This window comes from Pseudochaenichthys georgianus, chromosome 7 (genome assembly GCF_902827115.2).
Source record: "Pseudochaenichthys georgianus chromosome 7, fPseGeo1.2, whole genome shotgun sequence".
NCBI classification, from domain to species: domain Eukaryota; kingdom Metazoa; phylum Chordata; class Actinopteri; order Perciformes; family Channichthyidae; genus Pseudochaenichthys; species Pseudochaenichthys georgianus.
Genome location: NC_047509.1, coordinates 20,853,267 through 20,876,667, shown reverse-complemented (window position 1 = coordinate 20,876,667; position 23,401 = coordinate 20,853,267). Strand labels below are relative to the sequence as shown.

At 43.8% G+C, this 23,401-nt stretch overlaps 1 protein-coding gene and 1 long non-coding RNA gene across 2 annotated transcripts; one reads left to right on the top strand and one right to left on the bottom strand.

Annotated features, from left to right (window-relative positions):
* Positions 1-9,101: 9,101 nt before the first annotated feature.
* LOC139434103 (uncharacterized) lies at positions 9,102-11,916 on the top strand. The gene is made up of 3 exons (XR_011643528.1): positions 9,102-10,010; positions 11,228-11,376; positions 11,505-11,916. It is a non-coding gene; the product is annotated as an uncharacterized lncRNA (long non-coding RNA).
* A 7,804-nt stretch (positions 11,917-19,720) lies between these two features.
* On the bottom strand, positions 19,721-20,994 carry LOC117449776 (lens fiber major intrinsic protein-like). Its single transcript, XM_034087648.1, has 4 exons — positions 20,635-20,994; positions 20,181-20,345; positions 19,993-20,073; positions 19,721-19,906 (listed from the first exon to the last, which is right to left on the bottom strand). Exons 1-4 carry the CDS (start codon positions 20,992-20,994, stop codon positions 19,721-19,723), a joined length of 792 nt encoding a protein of 263 aa, XP_033943539.1.
* Positions 20,995-23,401: the final 2,407 nt, after the last annotated feature.

The following is a 23,401-nucleotide window of genomic DNA, read 5'->3' as shown; positions in this document are numbered from 1 at the left end:
ATCCACAGCAGAATGTACGTAAAATCCATCTTCCTCATAAACCAACTTTTGGATTTCGAAGTCAATGTTGTGCACGTGTTGCTATAATGATGTGTTTGAAGTACAGTGTTGCATGTTTGTTTTCCGGAGGAGAACCTTTTTATCTTTAGATTGACTTTTAGATAAATAGTTTTGTACTTCCGGTAGTGAAGATGTAAGAGAAAGTCGCACGGAAGAGGTCTCCCGGTTGCACTTTAACTTTAATATATCTCTGTAAACACCACAATTCATTCGGGAAAGTGACGGATTACAGTTATAACTTCGATTCAGTCGTGAAATGAGTGGTTCTAAATCTAAAGCGAGCAATACGCCGAACTGCCCAGTTACTCGTGGCGGTGCGACTCCTGTAGCTAGCAAAGTTGCTAAAATGGCGGCTGCAAGCTCCGGCGCTAGCGACACACCGGACACCTTTTCAATGAGCCAGCTGGTTTCTGAACTGGAGAAGCAACGGGCCTCGCTCCGGAAAGACATGTCTGAGTTAATCCAGGAGTCTGTCAAACCTTTGCAGAGCTCGGTGGACGCGCTCCGCGAGACGGTGAATCAATTTAATAACCGCCTCGTTGCTGCAGAGACCCTGGCGGGGGATAACTTTGAGCGCATAACAAGCACGGAAAAAACAGTGGAAACACTACTGACCCAGAATAAGTCTCTTCTAGATCGCCTCGACGACATGGAGAACCGGTCCCGTAGAGTCAACCTCCGGATAATAAATATTCCAGAGGGCAGTGAAAAAGGCCGGTGTTCCGGATCAACTTGTTTCCCGATCAACTCGTTTCCGTGGGGTGCGTGGCTTTCGACTGAAATACACATTTCGATCGCTTTCTTCTGTCGTTTACATACATCTTTTCGTATATTTGGCTTCTTAGGAACACGTTGATGCACATGTGCAGGGCCGGACTGGGACAATAAGTCAGGCCGGGAATTATACACCCAGCCAGGCCACGACTAGTTTTCTTTTGTGCCATTTTCCTGGATTTATTTGTCAACTTTTACAGCGTTGCTGCCCATAGTGATAGCCCTAAACTTTAAATCTACTTCCCTAGAATGACCATATGGACATGGGTTACTATTTAAAAAAAATGTGCAAATCTATTTAGGAACCTATCCATGTGAACATATTTTAAGTGGCGGTGGACCTCAAATCCACTAGAGGGGTCCGGGGGCATGCTCCCCTGTTAAGAATTTTTTTTTTTAAATGTTGGACTTAAATGCATCAATCTGGTGCACTTTGAGGGGGAAATAAAGAGACTACACCCATATGAAACAGAACTGTATACATTTAAATAATCATAAAATCATAAGAACATGGCCATAACCAATAACATACCATATCCAATATGAAAAAACATTGAAACTTGTTTATTTATTTGTTTTTGGTTCATTTATAGTTGTGAGTGTGTCTGTGCTCCTGAATAAGCCTCACCCGTCTCCCCCTTCTCCTCTTTGAGGCAGCAGCAAAGACTAGTTTTAGCTCTCAACAAGTTTTTAAAGTTTATCTTACCTTATTTCACCTAGTTAACTTTGTTTGTATTATTCATGCATATTTTACTAATCACTCCCCCTTCAAAAGGAAATATATGTTTACATAAATGGTGACCAAACCGTTTGAGACCCACAGAGAACTTAGACTAAGTTAACTATCCAAACACTCAGAGTCCTTTACCTCACCTGACTGGGGTTACGTAATGTAAACCCAGCTTCTATGAGTATAGGCGCAGCCCTCTAAGGCTATCGCTATTGGGTAATCCCCACTGCACGTGTGCAGCACTGACAGACTTATTCCACGCCCACCTACGACGTGGGCCCCACCTCCAGGCTCACTTCCGTATAAATAGAAAGTAGGCCCTACAATCCACTCCAACAGCTTTTCTTCAGCTATTCGCGGAGCCAGTGGGGCCCGAACCTTAGAGGGCTGCGCCTATACTCATAGAAGCTGGGTTACATTACGTAACCCCAGTCCTATATCGTATAAGGCTTCGCCCTCTAAGGCTATCGCTATTGGGTTAAGGGCGAAGCAGGATGTAGTCTACACCCCACTGGTTCCGTCCGTTACCAGAAGCACCTACTCAGTTAATAACCCATGTCCATTTCGCCGTGCGTAAATGGAGCATCCCATTCCCAGGGAATATAGCATTAAAAAATGAATATTTCTCCATCAGGGAACGAAGGTAGGCTTACTCGGGCTACCTGTCGTTTATAAAAAGTAGAGATCGAGTCTCACTTGTTAACACGAGAGAAGGGAACAAAAGGCCGCTCTCTAAGTGCCGACAGGCAGGAGAGAGGGCATGCAATTGAAAATCCCCGACATTACTCATTCTGGCAGGCTATTCAGTACTGAATGTGTCAGAGAGGAATGGGAGACATCCCTCAATAAAAACGAATAAAAGAACAGGGTGAAGACCAAGATGCAGCAATGCAAATGTATTCCACTGTCATTCCGTAAAAGTTGATATTCTCCTGGTGCTGTGCGCTTTAATGTTTTTCCGGGGGATCCAAGCAGGCCCGGACTGGCCATCGAGAGGACCGGGAGGTTTCCCGATGGCCTGGCCTGTTAAGTGGCCTGCTGGCCTGGCGATTTTCCTTTTTTTTAATGTATTGTGAACGCAACGCTACGCAAATGTGGGTCTGCCTCACACAGGGTGCTGTCTGTCCACACATGATGTGGCCTGCCGACAGGGCTGTCCCTCCCTACAGGCTGATCACACACACTGCGTGGGGCCTCACCTCGCGGAGGGGGCCTCACCTCGCGGAGGCGGCGTCACCTAGCGGAGGGGGCCTCACCTAGCGGAGGGGGCCTCATCTTGCGGAGGGAGCCTCATCTTGCGGAGGGAGCCGCAAATACGGCGCACCTATGCGCTTATGCGGCGCATAGTGTGGCGCGGCACGGTTGCGAGGCTCAAACTGTTTGGTCACCATTTATGTAAACCCATATTTCCATTTGGGGGGGGAGTGATTAGTCAAATATGCACGAATAAAAAGAAAGAAGGTAAGATACACTTGTAAAACTTGTTGAGAGCTAAAACTAGTCTTTGCTGCTGCCTCAAAGAGGAGCAGGGAGGAGAGGAGGGAGACAGGGGAGGCTGATTCAGGAGCACAGACACACTCACAACTATAAATGAACCAAAAATAAATAAACAACTTTCAGTGTTTTTAATATGTTATTGGTTATGGCCATGATTTTATGATTATTGAAATGTATACAGTTCTGTTTCATATAGGTGTTCCAGGTGTAGTCTCTTTATTTTCCCCTCAAAATGCACCAGGTTGATGCATTAAACTCCATCATTTTAAAATAAATCTTACCGGGGGGGCATGCCCCCAGACCCCCCTAGAGGATTTGAGGTCCACCCCCACTTAAAATATGTTCATATGGATAGGTTCCCAAATACATTTGCACATTTTTTTAAATAGTAACCCCTGTCCATATGTTTATTATTGGGTAGATTCAAACTATAGAGCTATCACTATGGGCAGCTACGCTGTAAATATTTACAAATAAATCCAGCAGAATGGCAACTGGTAGTGGCCTGGCTGGGTGTATAATTCCCGGCCTGACTTATTGTCCCAGTCCGGCCCTGGATCCAACCCAGAGGAAACATATGCCTGTGACACAGCCTCACACAGCCAGTGTGACAGGCGCTGTGCAGATAGAGGCTGCCCTAATGAGCGCTCTCTATAATGCACAAACAGACGCTGGGATTTGCGTAAAGCAGCCGTGCGTGCAACATAGCATGCCAGCGCGCGCACGGGACGGAGGAGATGAGATGTGGCTTCCTCCTCTGATGTATGAGGAGGAGGAAAGACGCCTTCCAAGGTTATCACTCTCGATCTTAACGAGCTTGTGATCACCTTTGGCATAAAAACCGGGTTTAGGGAGCAAACCCGCTAAGCTGCCATCTCCTTGGATCTGGAGACATGACGGAGCCACAGAGAGAGCAGACACATCACTCACCCTTTAGCTGATGTCAGAGCCAAGAGCAGAGCTACTTTGGCTGACAAGAACTTCAGGGGAACCTGATCTAAAGGTTCAAATGGAGCTTTACCCCCTGTGCGTGTAACACTAAAGCCAAAACCCATTGAGGCGCCAAAGCGCGTGACACAGGTCTGAGTCTCTATGCTCCCCGTAGAAAACGTTTTGTCAGAGGGTGACTACACACCGTGCTGACACCAATCTACGTGGCAAGATGAAATGGCAGCAGCATATGTTTCGACCGTGCTATAGGTCAAATTCCTGTCCAGCAACAGCTGGAGGAACGACAGCACGAGGCAGGGGGCCCGTAACGGGGTCCAGGTTTTTCCATACACACCAAACGGAACATTGTCCATTTGGCTGTGTAGGATGTGTGTTCAGCAGCTGCGCTGATCGAACACCTCCCTGGCGATTTATACAGGCCGCCGCTGCTTTGTTGTCTGTTCGAATCAACACATGTTGATTGTACAGCAACAGGACGAAGTGCTGGATTACTTTCCATATAGTAATTCCAGCACGTTTATATGGAGAGACATGTGACCCGGCCACTGTCACTGCCTGCGACATGCACGTTCCTCAGCCTGCGAGAGATGCGTCTGTGAACACTGTGGTGTGTGACGTCTCTCTGCTCAGGGGCACCCCCACTGACGTGGAGATTTTTCCATGGGTTCAATCCCAACCCACGGAAGGAGGAATGTACACCATGCGTCTCCTCTGACGCACGGGATCGATACACAGGCAAATAAACCACCTCTGGAGTCTCCTCACTGTGAAGGAGCCCCAGGGGGGTCACCACGTGACCAGCTGATATCCTACCTAACAGCTGCATCGCGGAGAGGGCCGTCACCGCCCCGCGGGGTGTGACACGCCGGAGGTGAGCTGTCCGAGCTGCTTAAAAACCTATAGGTTTTTAAAGACAGCCGGTTTATGCAGCGAGCCATGATGCCTATAACCGACAGGTCAGGGGCAGCCGGCTTAACCGATGAGCCTTGCTGCTTATTATTATCCATCTGTCCATCGAACACGCGCGTCGCCACTCTGAGTGATACTCTGAGAGCGCGCGACCTGCTCTGGCTGTGCTGTGGTTGTCATGGTGACTAGCCACGTCAGAGCCCTCGCCGCCGTTGCCCGTGAAGCAACCCAAGAGGGGCCCGGTCCGAAAAAGGCTGCGAGGGGGCCTCCACACACTGCCTCTCACACCGGCTCTCATCCTGTCTCTGTTTAGGAGAAGGCTCGTAAACTGGACATTGAGGCGCGTTCACGCTCAAACCTGTGAGGAATGAGCGGAGGTGTGTGCAGTGCTATTCACACAGTGCGTAATAACAGCCCTAGGCTCCTTACGACCGTGTATAGTATAGGCCCATCTGGGACAGAGGAAAAACCGTGCTGCCTGCTAACCGACAGGTTAACAGCTGCACCGGAGGAGAGCTGTCACTTTCTCCATTCTCTGCTGTGAGAGTCGCGCTCTCATGCGGGCTGAGTTCCATTCCACTCCCAGTTAAATGTCTGGGAGGGAAGAGGACAGCTCTTCTTCCAGTTGATAATGAAAAACCCAGGCTTGACAGATGAGATACGAGCTGTATCGTCTGAAAAACCGCTTCCTCCCTTCTTCTCTCTTTTGGAGCGAGCCAGCCACAGCTGGTCGTACAGGCAAAATAACCCTCATCCCCATTCTGTAGCTGCTCCAACTGTCTCCACCCACTTTGAAAAAAGTGCGTGGAGCCAGGAATGAGAAACGCAGGAATTTGCTGTGTTTCGGGATGATGGTTACGTGGAGGTAAGCATCCTTCAGGACTATGGATGTGCACCTCCCTGTTGCCTACATCATGTCGACAGCCAGTCACCCTCTGTGAGTCAGACCCACATTTGCGCAGCGTTGCGTTCACAATACATACAAAAAAAAATTCCTCAGGCCAGTCACTTAACAGGCCATCGGGAAACCTCCCGGTCCTCCCGATGGCCAGTCCGGGCCTGCACATGTGTGAGGTTGTGATTGCGATGGCGATATCCGGACGCGAACAGCGAGGACTACAACAAGACAAACGAGTTGCTCGAATAAATCATTTAAACCAGCTATTGTTGCCAGACTTATTACGGAATATCGTTGTTAATGTCCAAGTCCATCTGTGTATACCTTCAGACAGCCTCCAAGTGAAGCACACGGTGTTTACTCACAGTTTGAAAGCAGCGTGGAGAAGTCTTCATCTGTGTTAAACTGTGATCCTCCCAGGGAACTGGGACCCGCCCACGTCAAAATGTAACCCGCACAGGTTAAATTGTGTTACGATTTCTGTGGCTATCTACCAGCGATCATGTTTAATATGAAAGACTACCCACACATGTATCCCTTATCAAAACGGTATTGTGCAGCACTCATCCAGATAAGATGTGACTGTTACCTCGTTTTGCAAAGATAGCAGCAGAAATGTCATTGGGGATATTTAGACTTTAAAATGCTGCTTGGTCGTGAATGTTGGTGTCGGCAAATAATATTACCAATCCTCTATTCAAACATAATATTCAATGTGCATCGACATGAAAATAACAAAAAAGTTCATGCTGGACTCAAACCCGAGTCCCAACAGTAAAAATCAATCTTGCCCTGCGCGTTATGAGTGCGCCACAAATCACACAGATCACCATAGCTCATTTTGTTATATTAACATTGTCAACCAGTTCTAGAAAAATGCAACCCGACATCATATTGATAATAATATATGATACAAATGTAAAACTGACAACAAAGTTAGTAAAGGATTTATTGATGTGAATGTTTTGAACAGTGAATACTTATTGTAAATCGCTTTGGATAAAAGCATTAGCTAAATGCAATGTAATGTGATGTAACAGGCATCAACACAGCGACTTGATTTATTGTTCTCTGGTGATCTGTTTGGACGTGTTGAATGGAGAAGTCTTCATCTGTGTTAAACCGATCATCCCAGGGAACTGGGACCCGCCCAGGTTAAACTGTTACGATTTCTGTGTTAAGTGTTCACTGTTCAAAACATTCACGTCAATAAATCCTTTACAAACTATTATTGTTGTCAGTCTTACATTTGTATCATATATTATTATCAATATGATGTCGGGTTGCATTTTTCTAGAACTTGTTGACAATGTTAATGTAACAAAATGAGCTGTAGTGATCTGTTAGGACCTGATGATTCGTGGCGCACTCATAACGCGCAAGGCAAGATTGATTTTTACTGTTGGGACTCGGGTTTGAGTCCAGCATGAACTTTTTTGTTATTTTCATGTCGATGCACATTGAATATTATGTTTGAATAGAGGATTGGTAATATTGTTTGCCGACACCAACATTCACGACCAAGCAGCATTTTAAAGTCTAAATATCCCCAATGACATTTCTGCTGCTATCTTTGCAAAACGAGGTAACAGTCACATCTTATCTGGATGAGTGCTGCACAATACCGTTTTGATAAGGGATACATGTGTGGGTAGTCTTTCATATTAAACATGATCGCTGGTAGATAGCCACAGAAATCGTAACACAATTTAACCTGTGCGGGTCACATTTTGACCTGGGCGGGTCCCAGTTCCCTGAGAGGATTACAGTTTAACACAGATGAAAACTTCTCCACGCTGCTTTCAAACTGTGAGTAAACACCATGTGCTTCACTTGGAGGATATCTGAAGGTATACACAGATGGACTTGGACATTAACAACGATATTCCGTAATAAGTCTGGCAACAATAGCTGGTTTAAATGATTTATTCGAGCAACTCGTTTGTCTTGTTGTAGTCCTCGCTGTTCGCGTCCGGATATCGCCATCGTAATCACAACCTCACACATGTGCATCAACGTGTTCCTAAGAAGCCAAATATACAAAAAGATGTATGTAAACGACAGAAGAAAGCGATCAAAGTGTATTTCAGTCGAAAGCCACGCACCCCACGGAAACGAGTTGATCGGGAAACAAGTTAATCCGGAACACCGGGACCCGACCGAGTTCATATCCGACCTGCTGATGGGAAGCCTCGGCCCCGTTGTCCTCTCCAAACCCCCGGAGCTCGAGAGAGCACATCGCTCACTAGCTCCCAGACCTGGACCGGGAGGTAGACCCAGGCCTTTTGTGATATGCTTTCATCGTTTTCAAGAGAGGGAGAAGGTGCTTCGTTGGACCAGACAACACGAGCTTAAGTACCGCGACACATCGCTGCGAGTGTAGCCAGACGTCAGCGCCATCACTGCAAAGAAACGAGCTGCTTTCAACAAAATCAAGCAAGCCCTCTACCAGAAAGGAGGGAAATTCAGGCTTCTCTTCCCTGCTCGCTTGCAAGTCTCGTTTGAGGATGGAACGTTCACTTTTGAGACTCCGGAGGACGCGCACGCATTCTACAACGAGCGGGTGATGGGCAAAGAGTAGGGGGCAGTATGGTGTTCCTGGCGGCCACCCTCTACTGAGGGTCGTTTCTCCAAAAGACTGTATTCCTCCGTCTGCTTGGAGGAAGCCGTCTGCTCCTGCTACTGCATGCTGCCCCGTGGACTCACTGCTATGCGGTCACCTTGAACGAGCGCCGTGGTGACCATGGAAACGGGTCGGCGCGTGAGTTGTGCTTACTCTCAGTATGTTCCGGAAGCAACGTGTATAGACTCCATGTATTTTTCTTTGTTACGATGGGGACTTTGTTTACTTCCAATTGCATGGTGTGGTCGCCGCATGTGATTTTATCACGATTTTTTCTGTTCTGATTACGATGGTAAACATGTTATGTTTGTTTCAATGAGACGGTTAGGCTATCCTATATCAGGCACTTTATTTAATTATTACTATTATTACCTCTTTTTGTTTGCTTTTATCTCTGTGCCATATGCTATCCTGCAGTAGAGTTTCTTAAGTGGGATGTTTTTTTTTTTTTTTCTTTTTACTTGAGGTAATTGTTTAGGCAAACTTATTGACTGCTTGTTTAAAGGTGAGGACTAATGTTGCTTCACTTTAATCATATATGTTCTTTAAAATGTGGGATATTTTTCTTTTTTTCCATATTGTTTAACTGGTTGACCTCTGAGTAAGAGTAGGTTATGGAAGCAGAAAGGGATACCCTGTTGGGAGTGAAGATGTGGTCGCGCTTGGTTTGTATAAGGGAATGGGGGGTGTGAGGGTTGTTGATTATTGTTGTTATTTTTTTTTTTTTTGTATGTGTGTTTTTCTTGTTATGTGTTTTTGTTTTGCTTTCTCCCCTTTTCCTTTGGCTCGGGAGTCACGTCAGCCATGGGAGAGTTAGTGCCCCTCGTCTCCTTATGATATGACGACTCAGGGTAAGAATCTTCGCTTTATCTCCTGGAACCTGAAGGGTGCCAACCAGCCCATCAAACGTAATAAGGTAATGACTAATTTAAAGGGGACCTATCATGCAAAATGCACCTTTTGTACGTATTTTATACATGAATATGTGTCCCCGGTGTTCCAGGGAACTCACCAAGTGTCATAAAACACAACCCTCTCTATTTTCCTCCTTCGCCAAATCTCTAAAAAAGGGGCTGCAACGGATCTGAAAAAAACGGATCCAGATTTCAACACTTTTCTAAGTCACAGAGAAGTCCTCGGCTTATTGGTCAACTCTCCACCTATCAGGGGAATGAGCCACGGCCACGTGCATTGCCAAACCTCTCATTCGCATATAGGCTATCGGCAGGCTAAATCAACCCACATCTGTGTTTTTGCCTGCTCTTGCCAGGATGTCTAAGATAGTTAAACATTGTGCTGTTGTTGGCTGCAAGACTCGGGACAGGGGACTGCATGCAATGCCATCAGTGGAAAAAGAAATGAATCTGTGGCTAGACTTCATTTACAAGGTACATGTACCAGAAGACCACGGCAGATTTCTGTTTGTGTGTTCCAAACATTTTACGACGGACATGTTTATGAACTTGTCTCAAGTCCAACACGGATATGCCTCCAAAGTAATGCTAAACCCGGGATCAATACCAACCATCCGGGACCAGGCCAGTGAGGACACATCCAATTTTGAAGCTGTAAGTTTTTATTTAGCGGTGTTTTTCCTGATAAAGCTATCTCTAGCTTGTAGCATGTAGCATGTAGCTTCGCCGTATCAATGTCGCCTCAAACCCAAATAGTAATCGGTTAGGTGTTTATATATTTTTGTAGCATTTTATTTTGTACGCTCCGCAGTCTTTGCTTTGTCTTTTATTTGAATTATCAGGCATTTGCTAACATGTTCAGACATACTGCCGTAATGGCGATCTGTGTGAAGGCTGTAAAGCCACGCCCTAGGCGATAACACAAGTATTTATTCTCCTATTTATTAGTATTTTTTATCCTCTAAAATCATATTGAGTAAGTTATAACAACAAACGTAATCTTCTGTAGGCAAGTGCCGTTTTTTCCAGCGTTATATGTAAAAGCTTTTGTGATTGTAGTCTGTAAGAACGATCAGATATCATCGATCTGTAAGCTAAGCTACGCTACGCTAATGAGACATGCCGTTTTTCCCAGCGTTATATTTAAAAGCTTTTGTGATTGTAGTCTGTAAGAACGATCAGATATCATCGATCTGTAAGCTAAGCTACGCTACGCTAATGAGACATGCCGTTTTTTCCAGCGTTATATGTAAAAGCTTTTGTGATTGTAGTCTGTAAGAACGATCAGATATCATCGATCTGTAAGCTAAGCTACGCTAATGAGACATGTCGTTTTTTGCAGCGTTATATGTAAAAGATTTTGTGTGTTTACTTGTTTGCGCAAATGAATATAAATGGGGGTGTGTTAGGATACAACACTGTCTATGTATGCGAGGGGGGACACACACCACGAGTAAAACTGAGCTAAAGCCCCGTTGGTCTGTTGTTGTTGACAAGGCCTTACCTCTAGCAACAGGCTAATTAGTGGCTAGCACTCATTACAGTCAGTCTACTGAGCTCAGCCCCTCTCCAACACATCATCTGTATTGAGTCAGAAACACAGCATGCACGTTACGGTTCAAAACTAACTCAGATTGGAAAAGGCTAAGCAAAGAGCTTTGCTAAATAGAGAGTTTTGGCCCCATCTTTTGGGATTTCAGACTATATTTATCCAAATAGTATTTTCTCATCCTGAATACTAAGTTGAGATGATTTTGTTCTAACTATGTGTTCTTCTTTAAAGGCCAGCACCTCACATACTTAGTAATTAGTGACAATTTGTACATCCTTTGCTATTATTTACATTTTTTTTATCATGGCGGAAATGAAAGACTGTACCTGGCAGCCCTGCACTACAATGAAAACGCTGAGCGTGCACAAGCCACTACATCCCCTGGAAACCCTCTGTATAAACTGCAGTTCCCAAAGGCCAGGAAGGGAGAATGCAGAGCAAAACCAGTAAAGACTGACCCCACATTCCGTAAGTGTTTAAAATATTTATTATACAACTATTTACAAATATAAAATTAGAAAGAAGTTTCAGTTTTTTACATGCATATACTAATCTAAACCACATTTTTTGTTGTGCTTTTTTTTACCATTGCACAGCCCTACGTGGCCAACTTGATGGACCTCATCTTCGACCAAGTCTTTGTGGACCCTGCACCATTATGAGCGACCTGACAGGGAGGAGGTTATCGCCGGGTATGCTACACGGTTCAATTTGGCTGCTGTCTGAACACTGCGTCCAAGGAAGCCCCAGCACCAGCTCACAAAGCTTCTGTAAAAATATTTAGTGTCATTTATACAAAATACAAGTAGGCTACATTTAGTTTTGTTGTATGGGTTTTTTTAACCGTTGATTTTGACAATAAAGTTCCGAGTTGATATCAAAATGTGTCGTGATTATTCATGTTTGGATGGGTAAAGAATATTCTGATTTCAAAAGCATAAGGTTGTGTGTGTGGACCTTTTTGTCGTACACATGGGTGTGTTATGCCATTGCTGTGTAGTATATAATATAATAGTACATGTACAATGACAGAATGAAAGATTGCATAAAGCCATATACACCAGTATTTATTTCCATGAACAATATTAGCATTCGTTTTACAATTTCAGTCAAAACAAACAAACCACTCACTGCTCTATTTGCCTCAACTGTAGTCCACCATGTTCAGCTCTGTAAATATTCAACGCATTCTGCAGGGAGAACATATTTAGGCACACAGGCTTCAATCCAGGATGGTCCACCATACAGGTTACAGAGTCCTCAAGTTCCTGCATCCGTCTTGACACATTGTGATAAACATATATTGAATGACATGTGAAAAATGTATTTAAACAGACAACTTAGTAAAGCTGTCAAAAATGTTACCTGTGGTATCTCCATGCAGCACACATTCTCCGTTCAGAAGGCATCGTGGCGCAATTTGCACAAAGAAGTCAATAACTGAGCTTTTAAAAACACATGAAACTACACACATTGCTGACAACTGAGGTGTTGTTGGAGTTATACCTTTTATCATCCTAAGTTATTCAACTTTCCAACGGTTGTTGCACGATGTTGGAAGAAAAGGACTAAACTATTAATAAACGCAATGAGGCCATTGTATATATGCTGAAAATATGAATGTCTCCCTTTATAAATATATATATATATATCGCTGTTTTTGCGTTACAAACTGTACACATTGCATTCTTGCTAATTAGGCAAAATATGAACGGAATAAGGAGCAAGCATCGTAACAGAGTAAAATAAATAGGGACAACAGCTTGTCAGCTAACCATTCAGAAACGTCCTGCTGCAACCGAGACTTTTGCACCTCCACCAAAACCTCCGCTGCTTCAGGGTCAGTTTCTGGATCAAATTGATAATATGCTTGAACACATGCATTGCTCTGAGATGACATGTTTATTCGACACTCGTAATCACAGTAAGCATGGTAACGTGACTCTCGCCTGCTCTTCTGCAGGGGGGCGTGGTCAGCTGCTGCTCAAAATTTTCAAAGACGGGCTTGGAATAGAGCGAAAATGAGCGAAACGAGGCATGTCTAAAAATGATCTGTTTGGTATTTTGAAAAATAAAATGTATAAATATACCTTATATAGGTATGCTCATACACTATATCATTTACATATAGCATGATAGGTCTCCTTTAAAGCAACTTAGGGGTGATATTTTCTTTTTACAAGAAACCCACCTTCTTTCCTCACAGATTGGCCTTCTCAAGCGACCTTGGATAAGGGATGTATTTCACTCTAAATCCCCAGTTAGGGCAAGGGGTGCGGCTATCCTTATCCTTATCCTTCAACTTATATCCTTATACACAAGAATGTTCCATTTGAGTTATCAAACTCCATTGGGGACCCAAATGGTCGATTTGTAATTATTTCTGGTAGACTGTGTAGTATGCCGGTGGTTATGGCCTGTGCTTATGCACCAACATGGGATGATGATACATTTATTAAACATTTTTTCTCCTCACTCCCTAAAGTTGATGACCACTACTTAATTATCGGCGGCGATTTCAATTTAACTCAAAACCCCTCCCTAGACAGGTCTTCCTCTAAACCTCTGGCGTTATCCAAGTCAGCTAAAGTCCTTGACACATATAAATCTAGTTTAGGTTTATTCGACCCATGGAGAGCCAAATCCCATTCAGTCGAAGCCTTTTCATTTTTTTCACACGCCCATCATTCGTACTCTCGGATAGATTTTTTTCTCTTGGATAATTACTTTCGATCAGAGGTCCACTCATGTGAATACCATAGCATTGTTATCTCAGACCATGCCCCCGTATCTATTGATATTAGCTTTCCTAGTCAGGCCCCTCATCCAGACAATGGAGACTTAACTCCTAACTACTAGCCCACACTTCCTTTAAAGAATTCCTCCATACGCAGATCTCCTTGTTCTTTGATACTAATGATTCTCCAGAGATCTCTAGACGCACGCTATGGGAAGCATGCAAGGCGTTCATGCGTGGCCAAATCATCTCCTATGTCTCAAACCTAAGGAAGGCAGAAAGGCGAGAGTCGGAGGTGCTCACTAAGGAGGTATTTAGAATTGATCAGTTGTATGCTTCAGCTCCTACCCCTGCTCTTTATAAGGAACAACTTCAACTTCAGTCCAAATTTGATTTAATGGCCACATGTAAGACTCAGAAGCAGTTATTCCTCGCTAGACAACGTTTCTTTGAGACTGGGGACAAAGCGGGAAGATTATTAGCACACCAGGCGCGTGCAGCTACACTATCCAGATTGATCCCCAAGATCAAATCTACTTTAGGTGAAGTTTCCTCGGACCCGACAGAGATCAATAAGATATTTTGTTCTTTCTACACTAACCTCTATTCTTCCCAATGTCCTCCGGATGTTTGGGATGGAGATAATCCTCTAGATAGGACAGTTTTCCCCAAAATAAATGAGGATTTGTGTAAGGAGCTGGGAAGTCCGATCTCTATCAAGGAAGTACAGGAGGCAATTATGTCACTTCAGAATGGTAAAACTCCAGGCCCTGACAGGTTTTCTGTTGAATTTTTTAAGTTACTCCCTGGCACAATTGCACCAGCCCTCCAGAGAATGTAATGCCGCCTGCCTCCCACCCTGTCGGAGGCCTCCATTTCTCTTCTGCTTAAGAGTGATAAAGACCCTCTTATGTGTGGTAGCTATAGGCCCATCTCCCTCTTAAATGTTGACCTAAAGATCCTGTCAAAGATCCTAGCCCAATGCCTACAACGGGTCCTACCAAGTATAATATCTACTGACCAAACAGGTTTCATGCTTGGAAGACACTCGTTTCATAACACAAGGAGGCTCTTGAATATCATTGGCTTATCTAGTTCATGCAGTCCGGAATTGATTATTTCAATAGATGCGGAGAAGGCCTTCGACAGGGTGGAATGGAGCTTCCTTTTTTTTGTGTTGCAGAAATTTGGATTCAATTCAGAATTTATATCTTGGGTCAAATTGCTTAATGCCTGCCCAGTCGCCTCAGTCCACACAAACGGTGTCCAGTCTGCCCCATTTCCCCTTTATCGAGGTACCAGACAGGGCTGCCCTCTCTCCCCCCTCTTATTTGCCATAGCTATTGAGCCTTTAGCAATCTGGCTGCGTCAGGAGGGTGGGTTTGAGGGCATCACCAGAGCTGGGAAAGTTCATAAATTATCGTTATACGCCGACGACCTCCTTTTATACATGTCTAATCCAGCTGCCTCTCTTCCCGTGGTTCTAGATATCCTCGACAAATTTGGGTCCTATTCAGGCTATAAACTTAACCTCCATAAGAGCGAAGTTTTCCCCATCAATTCTATAGCTAAAAGTATACCCCCAGATTTTTTCCCTTTCAAATATTCTTCAGACGGGTTTAAATATTTGGGGGTGCATATTACTGACTCAATTGATCGCCTTTTCTCAAAAAATGTCTCTCCTCTCCTTGAGAGGTGTAAACTGGACTTTGTCAGATGGTCTGCACTCCCATTATCCCTAGTGGGGCGTGTTAATTTGGTTAAAATGGTTGTTTTACCCAAGTTTCTATATCTTTTCTCACATATCCCCATCCTTATTAAGAAGTATTTTTTCAAATTGCTCGATCAACTAATAAGCTCTTTCCTCTGGGGCAAAAAAAAATCCACGCATCAGAAGATCAGTGCTACAGCTCCCAAGGGCTCTTGGAGGCTTGGCATTGCCCAATCTCCTACACTATTACTGGTCCTGTAATATTCATAAACTTTTATACTGGTTTAACAATGCTGCAGACGGCTTACGCCCCACATGGGTGGATATGGAACTTGCATCGTCTAAACTCTCTCTTCACTCCCTGGTTTGCTCCCAACTCCCTCTGTCTACCTCCAACTTCACCTCAAATCCAGTGGTAACTAACACCATTAGAATTTGGATTCAATTTAGGAAGAGCCTAGGCCTCCATAGGGCCTCAGATCTCTCCCCCATTGTAAATAACCACCTATTCCTGCCCTCTTGCACCGATATGGCCTTTCGGACTTGGTTTGACAAAGGGTTAACCAAATGTAGGGACCTCTACAACCAGGGGACTTGTATGTCCTTCCCTGAGCTCTCGAAGAAATTCGACCTGCCTAGAACCCACCTATTTCGTTTTTTTCAGACAAGGCATTTTGTCCAGAATCAGAACCCCAAATCCCAGAGTCGTCCCCCAGAAACCCTGGTTGACTTGTTAGTGGCGCTTGATCCCGAACAAAAGCGGCTAATTTCTAGCATTTACAGCCTTATCAGTTCTGCTATTGACAGCCCAGCGACCGGCCCCAGGGATTCTTGGGAGCAGGAGCTTGGAATCACACTGCCCGATGATTATTGGCAACAAGTTTTACGGTTGGTTCACTCCTCTTCAATCTGTGCAAGGCACGGCCTCCTACAGTGTAAAGTTGTGCACAAAGTTCACTACACTAACTTGAGGCTATCTCGGATTTACCCCAATGTAACTGACTCTTGTAATAGGTGCAAATAATCCCCAGCCAACCATTCCCAGATGTTCTGTCTCTGCCCTAGGCTCACCACATTCTGGTCCGATGTCTTCAAAACTCTTAGCACAGCATATAATACTACAATCCTTTCAGATCCTCTCTTGGTCTTGTTTGGTGCCCCCCTGCAGCCTGTCACCTCTAAAGTTATACAGACTGTTCTAGCCTTTGCCACCCTGTTAGCCAGGCGACTTATACTCCTCAATTGGAAACACGCTCAACCTCCATCTCATAGTAGGTGGGTGAAAGAAATGTTACTGTCCATTAGACTCGAAAAGCTTAGGTTTTCCCTCAACTGCTCCTTAAGTTCTTTTGAAAAAACGTGGAGACCTTTCTTAAATCATATTGAATCTCTGACATCCCTGCCTGACTGTGACGACTGAGCCCCCCCCCCCCCCCCTTTTTTTTGTTTTTGTTTCCATACTTATGTATTTGTTGTATGTATTTTGGACTGTTTACATTTTGTGTACCGAGAAGTGTTCTCCTTTGGGTGGGATTGTGGGAGGGATAAAATGACGGGGGGAAATGGAAGAATAGAAGTTCTCTGTGACACTGCTCTGTTGTTTTGTTGGTCTAATTGCTTCCAATAAAGAAAGTTGATAAAAAAAAAATTGTTTTGGGGCTACTACTATAATCTATTAAAATGTTTAATTGTGGTGACCAATAAAGTCTCAGTGTTTCTCAATAAAGAAACTTGTGAAATGTATTTGCAATAACTCAGTTATCTCCATTAAGCCAAATGTTACTGATATCACAGCTGTGTTGCACTTATTGATGCCCTGCTGATAGAGGAATATGTCCTAGAAGTGGTTGCAGGCTGATTCTTAACTTTAACTGCCCCGTACTATCACACAAATAGCCTTATCTGATTGGGAAATGTTTGAGTAAATAAAATGTGTTACTTTGTTAAGTTCTCAGAAGTAACATATGTCAAATATGACGATTGTTGCCTACATCTAAGATTATATTTTCTTCATATATCATCTATTTAAAGCACATACTTTTCTATGGTCAGTCTTAAATAAAAACAGACAAAGAAATGATTGGAAACGTAAGAATTTTCTCATTTTTTTGACATATATAAAAATGATAAATCAATGGCACTGTGATCGGGAAGGTGTGCCTGGTACCAAAAAGGCTGTCCATTCATTGAAAGCATATTGGTGTATGACATAAACGGGATCACTTCCATAAGCCAAAGAGGATACATTGCATTACTAGCATTGTATATTTCCTATCCATCCAGTTTCAACAATCATGAAATGATTTAAAAAAAGAAAGAACACTTTACACTGTACATCACAAAGCTTTTCCATTAGAACAATAAATCTAATTTTATGTCACTAAAATGTAAATTCTAATCAACCACTGCCAGGGAAATCACACTGAAAAAAACAGGTTATGTAGAGGAAGCAGAAAGTGAATCAGCTTACATGTCTGGTTCAAATACTGCTCTGGGGAAATGTGTCAAAATGCCAACATATCTCCATCCCAGCAGTTAGATGTCCCCTCATTAGAGCAGAACAATATGGCTGCCTTGTAAATAAAGGGAGGAGGTAGGGTGAATGAAGGAGGGATGGAAGAGAGAGGGGATGCCAGGCCAATGTAGAGCTTCAACTTCCAAGTCAGTTCTCTTCAGTCGATTGTATGAAAATAAAGGTGTACAGTTATCACACTACAAAACACACTAATGATTACATCATCTTGCGGTGACCTTCTCTCTTCACCCAAGTATCAGAGAGGGGCTTGTCCAATAAAACGATCTCACTCCGTAAGAGCCACCAAGCTGAGCGTAGAAAAGAGAAGGCACCAGGTGTTTGCCAACACCAGCAACAAGCCACCACACCTCATGCAATCTTTCATTTCTAACCTCAAATTGATGTAACAAAGACCCTTCATGTGTGTCAAACAACATAATTCAACTAGAAAAAACGTGTGTTCCTCATGACAGCTTGTCAGATTTGCTTGTATTGTTTTTCCATGGCAGACACGCAAAAGTAAAAGCAAACCAACTATCACACACCTATACATGAATCTGTGATAAGCCCTGCTCTAAAAGCAGAAATAAATCATTTAAAATGTAACTCAAAACAAATATTCTTAAAGTTATCTAAAGTGGTACAAACCTGCAGATTTCCCAATATAAGGCAATGGGTAACACATTTGGTGGCAATTATACCAGTGTTTGTAATGTAACCTAGCTGAAGACTGAGCTCAGAAACGACCAGGTAGCGTAATGTTTTGTGGTAATTTTAATGTAAATATGTGTGCATGCTTCACTAGATGAAACACAATCTCCAAACTGAATAAATGTGGCTTTCAGAATTGACTCCAAGGCATGATTTATTTGTATCTGATATAAAAAGAGGATCTCTCTAAACATGTTGAAATGATGCAGTATCAGTATGGAAAAGGCTGCATTTTCCCCTAAAATATGTTGTCATGCTTAAAAGAAAAAATCATGATACAGACAAAGGGATTTGGCAATGAAAAGTGAAAAATAAAAATGATCAATTAAAACAAGCACACACACATACTCATGCACAGAGATATGCATGCACACCCACCTTCTGTCTCAAACAATCACACACGTAAAACTAAAAGCCAAATAAATACTGGTAAAGTACAATACGTACATGTAATTTACCCAAAGTTCATTAAACAAAATGGAGAGATCACACCGGATCAAAATGGAAAAGCATGCAGAAGTCCACTGCTCTACTGTAGCTTCACTCCTAGCAGACTACAAAATAGTGAAAAAAACAAAAAGAGAAAGAAAGGGAAAGAAAAATAGCGAGAGAGGCCCCTGTCCTGAGCAGTTATAGCCACCTGGTCAGCCAGGAGAGACTGAATCCCTACACCATAGGGCGCAGGGTGCTTCCTTCAGTGACAAGTCTTCTTTTAACCCTCCATCTTTGTCCTGCAGTCCAAGGGGGGGGGGGGGGGGGGGGGGGAGGAGGAGGAGGAGGAGGAGGGGAGGAGGAGGAGGAGGATGATGATGAAAAGGAAGAGGAGGAGGATGAAAAGGAAGAGGAGGAGGAGGAGGAGGAGGATGAAAAGGAAGAGGAGGAAGGGTGGGTGGGTGGAGGTGAAATCAGACGAGATTGTCAGGGCTTCGGGTTCCGCTTCACTGTAATTCAGTAGGTCCAGTTCTGGATGCAGAACAAGGATAACAAAGGTGTCTGGGATGCGTGTGAGCATGTGTGAAGGCGGGGAGGAGGTAAGTGCGCGGAAATGCTGAATGGGCTAAGGATGGACCGGGAACTGAGGGTGCAGATATTGGGGTGAGGGATGGGGAGGTCAGAAAGCCAATCTTCTTCTCCAGGCTTATAGGGCCTGTGTCTTGAGCTCGATGGGATCCCCCCTGTTCTCCTGCTGGCCCTCAGCCTCTGGGGGCCGGATGCCCTTCAGTGTAGCGAGCCTTTCGGAGAGGTTGCGCACACGGGGGAAGAGTATGAAGTCGTACACCAGAGCACCCAAGGCAGCTCCAATCATAGGTCCAACCCAGTACACCTGCAATTAACAGCAAAGACAACATGTATTAGTGTTTTTGTAGATGTCACAGTAAGTGTACGTGTAAAATTTACAGATCATCTTACCCAGTGGTTGACAAAGTTCCTGACCATGACAGCAGGGGCGAAGGACCTTGCTGGGTTCATTCCAGCTCCAGTGTAGTACATCTAAGTGAAAGACAGCAAGAGTAGTTTAGAGTTTGGACTGCTTGTGTGAAAGGATACAACAGTCACATTCTTGGATGAACTCAGTGAGTCTCCCTGTTGGTGCTTACCCCGAGAAGATGGCCCATGAGCACAGAGAAGCCGATGGCCAGGGCAGCAGAGCCCAGGCGTCCATTGCGCCTCTCATCAGTCACAGAAAATACGCACACGACAAGCTGCAGGGTGAGGAACACCTCCATCGTGGTGGCCATGCCCAGGCTGATTCCTGGCTGCAGCTGAAAGACCAGAGGAATAAAAGGTAACATTTATGTGTGCATTCATTAAAAATACTTATGTTCTTTGTTCAATCAGATACTATTACATTATTGTATACACATTGTGATTGGTCGATTACATTTTCAGGCAGAATTGGCAAATAATGTTCTGTGTACAAGCAATACTTAAATTGTCATAAATAATTAAGTATCTTAATATTTAAGTGTATGTGAACTTTTTTTTTAAGATTTGTAATACAGGAGTCAGAACCTATAATTAATGTGGTGTTGCAGTGGCAGGTGATCTTACCGTGTTGAGGGCCAGGTTGCCCCTCATGTTGGTCGGGGTGACCCCGTAGAGCACGGCAGCACCGGCCAGTGCGCCGAGACACTGGGCCACGATGTAGAAGAAAGCGCGGAACAGCGACATCTGAGAGCCAATCAGGTAGGCAAAGGTAACAGCTGGGTTGATGTGTCCTCCACTGATGTGGCCGATGGACTGGATGAGGGTGGCAGCCGCCAGCCCAAAGCAAAAGGCAACATGAAGAACATTAAGGGGCCCCGTGGTCCAGCGGAGGGCTGCCCCCAGCCCAAAGAATACGAAGAACATGGTGCCATAGAACTCGGCAAATACAGCGCGCCAGAATGACATGGACTTGAACTCCCACATGGTGCAAAGGTTCAAAAAGCGACCTCTAAGCAATGGAGGGATGAAAAGTCAGGAGAAAATCTACCTAGTCACCTAAAAGGAGAGGAACTCTCTCCAAAACAGTGACTGTGTTTGAAATCTATAAAAAACAGAGCAAATGAAAATAATTTGCTCTCAAACTGAAGCTGCCTTGCTAAAGCTAAATGCAACAACAAGTTAACTGCTCAACATGTAACTGTGAACAATCTGCTGTTTTAAATTCTGATTTCTGTCATAGAGAGCTCCTGAGTGAAGCAATTTGCCAGTCTCTGTGCATCTATGGGCCAACCCCGCTGGTTTTAGTAGAAGAACATAGACAGACAGACGTTAAGCATGTCCTGCAGACATTCAGCCTCTTTACCAGAGCAGGGTGAGCTCAGAGGCCTTTTTATAACAGCCCAGGGGCCACAGCAGCCCCACCAGGGCCAGGGGAGGGGCATGCACACAATACTACAGATCAAAACAAAATCATTTAACCCTTCGTCTGCCTCAACGGGTCACAGGTTTAAAAGGAAATAGTCAACACTTGATAATGTCATTCATCTATAAAGATAAAGCTATAACACACTGCAGTTTAAGGGGTACTTCTGAAATTGAGATGTCAGGTTGAAGTTATATGCGGGAGGACAGAGAAGAAAGCAAAATGTCAAATGCTTTGACTCATCTCATTATTTTTTCTTGGGCCTTTCAAATCCAATAGAGTACCATCGATGGATATTTTTTAATTGATTGATTTCACTACTTATGTCAGGATTAAAGGTCAGTGGTAGAAAAACCTTATTCATAACACCACTGAACATTAGCCCTGGACGGACCTTGAAACCTGAACATATAAGAACAGTGGGCATGTGCGTAACCTGCGAGCCGGTAGAAGTTGAGTGCAGAGGGAGTTTTGCTTAATTTACACTTATGTTTTATATTTTTACAAGCACAGGATTGATGTCAGGGCCCAACTACTGATTTTCCATGGATTTTCTTTTTATTGTTTTCTCTGCAATGAACAGTTCACATTTACTCCAATAAAAACGGTGATCACCAAAGTACAAGCAACGTGTTGTGCTCTCGATTGGTACAAATGAGGTCGGTGGCAGCATAACTGATTAGGCACAGTTTTTACTTTGTTTGTGTGTGTGCTGAACAGGTTCGGAAGCTCAGGTCGGATAAAGCGCTGGAAAATCCACGTTGGGAGAGGAAGAAGGGAGAGCTGGCCTGGCATTGAGCTTCTGCACTGGAGCATCCTGCTGACCAGGGCCGGCCACAGCCCTCTGAAAGGAATATGCTGAGCTCACACTGCTTTTCTCCTTTCACGCATAGAGACAAAACGCTGGCAGCAACCGTTTCTGCTGGTTTCTATAGTCTGTTTGTCTTGCAATCACTATTGAATCTGTGTTGTGATTGAATGGTATCAGAAGACTATAAATACTGTATATACCAACAAAGATGTAGGTCAATTTGGAAGTTGTGCTAATGTGCTTTCTCAATTCACTCTCATGGCAGCCTGACGTTTGAAAGATTTCTCTAACAACATGGAAACAAAGAGAACATAATGTACCACCATCATATTATGGAGAAAGAAATAGCGTTTTGATAATAGTGTTTATCCTGTTGTCCTGATTCTGACCGTTTATTGGTTTGCCAGTTGGTGCAGGTGCACCTCTATTGTGATGAGTATTATGTCCTTCTCATGACTCCCGCAGTCAGTGGTAAACCACCTTTTGTGGGTTTAATCCCACAGTTCAGTTTTACAGGGGAGGATGTTGAAAAGGTGCATGCATTGTATTTTCCTGTTCCCTGGGTCCAGACTGCTGACACATACACAATAACATAAAGCCCCTAAACATCTCACACTGAGGTAGAAGCTCTGGCCTGATCTCGCCTCACAGTGGGGAAAACATGTATTGCAGAAAACACATAGTATTAACCAGACTTCAGAGGGGTCGATGTAAAAACCCTCAGCAAGTGATATTTATGTTCAACTCTTTAAATTGACAACAATAATCCACAAATGAAGCATCTTCTCCACCATCTACAGTTCTCCTGCTCATGAATAATTATGACCTTTATTACGGATGGATTATCTCTTAATACCAGATCCAAAAAACATCCCCAAATTAAGAGGTGGCCTCTTCGCTTTCGAGGGAATTATCTTCTACCGATGCTATGTTTTGAAAAATTACAAAACAAAACACACGGAAAATCCTAACCATAAAGGAAATTCATGCTTCCATTTCCCTACGTTTGGAAATACTCTGTGTAACACTAAAGACAAATGAGAGTGGCACTCCCAAGTGGTTACAAACGGTTTCATGGAAATTTGTTTGAAGACTATTCATTTATTGCTCACATTGTCTTACGTATATTGAAGAAGCTATTTGTAATTGTATACAAC

Bases quoted from the DNA above. Each gene is read 5' to 3' on its own strand.
- LOC117449776 (XM_034087648.1), bottom strand. From the start codon at position 20,994: ATGTGGGAGTTCAAGTCCATGTCATTCTGGCGCGCTGTATTTGCCGAG. The intron at 20,346-20,634 runs GTAAGATCACCT...CTGGTCTTTCAG, and splicing joins GCAACCTGGCCCTCAACACG to CTGCAGCCAGGAATCAGCCT. The intron at 19,907-19,992 runs GTAAGATGATCT...TGTTAATTGCAG, and splicing joins GGAACTTTGTCAACCACTGG to GTGTACTGGGTTGGACCTAT.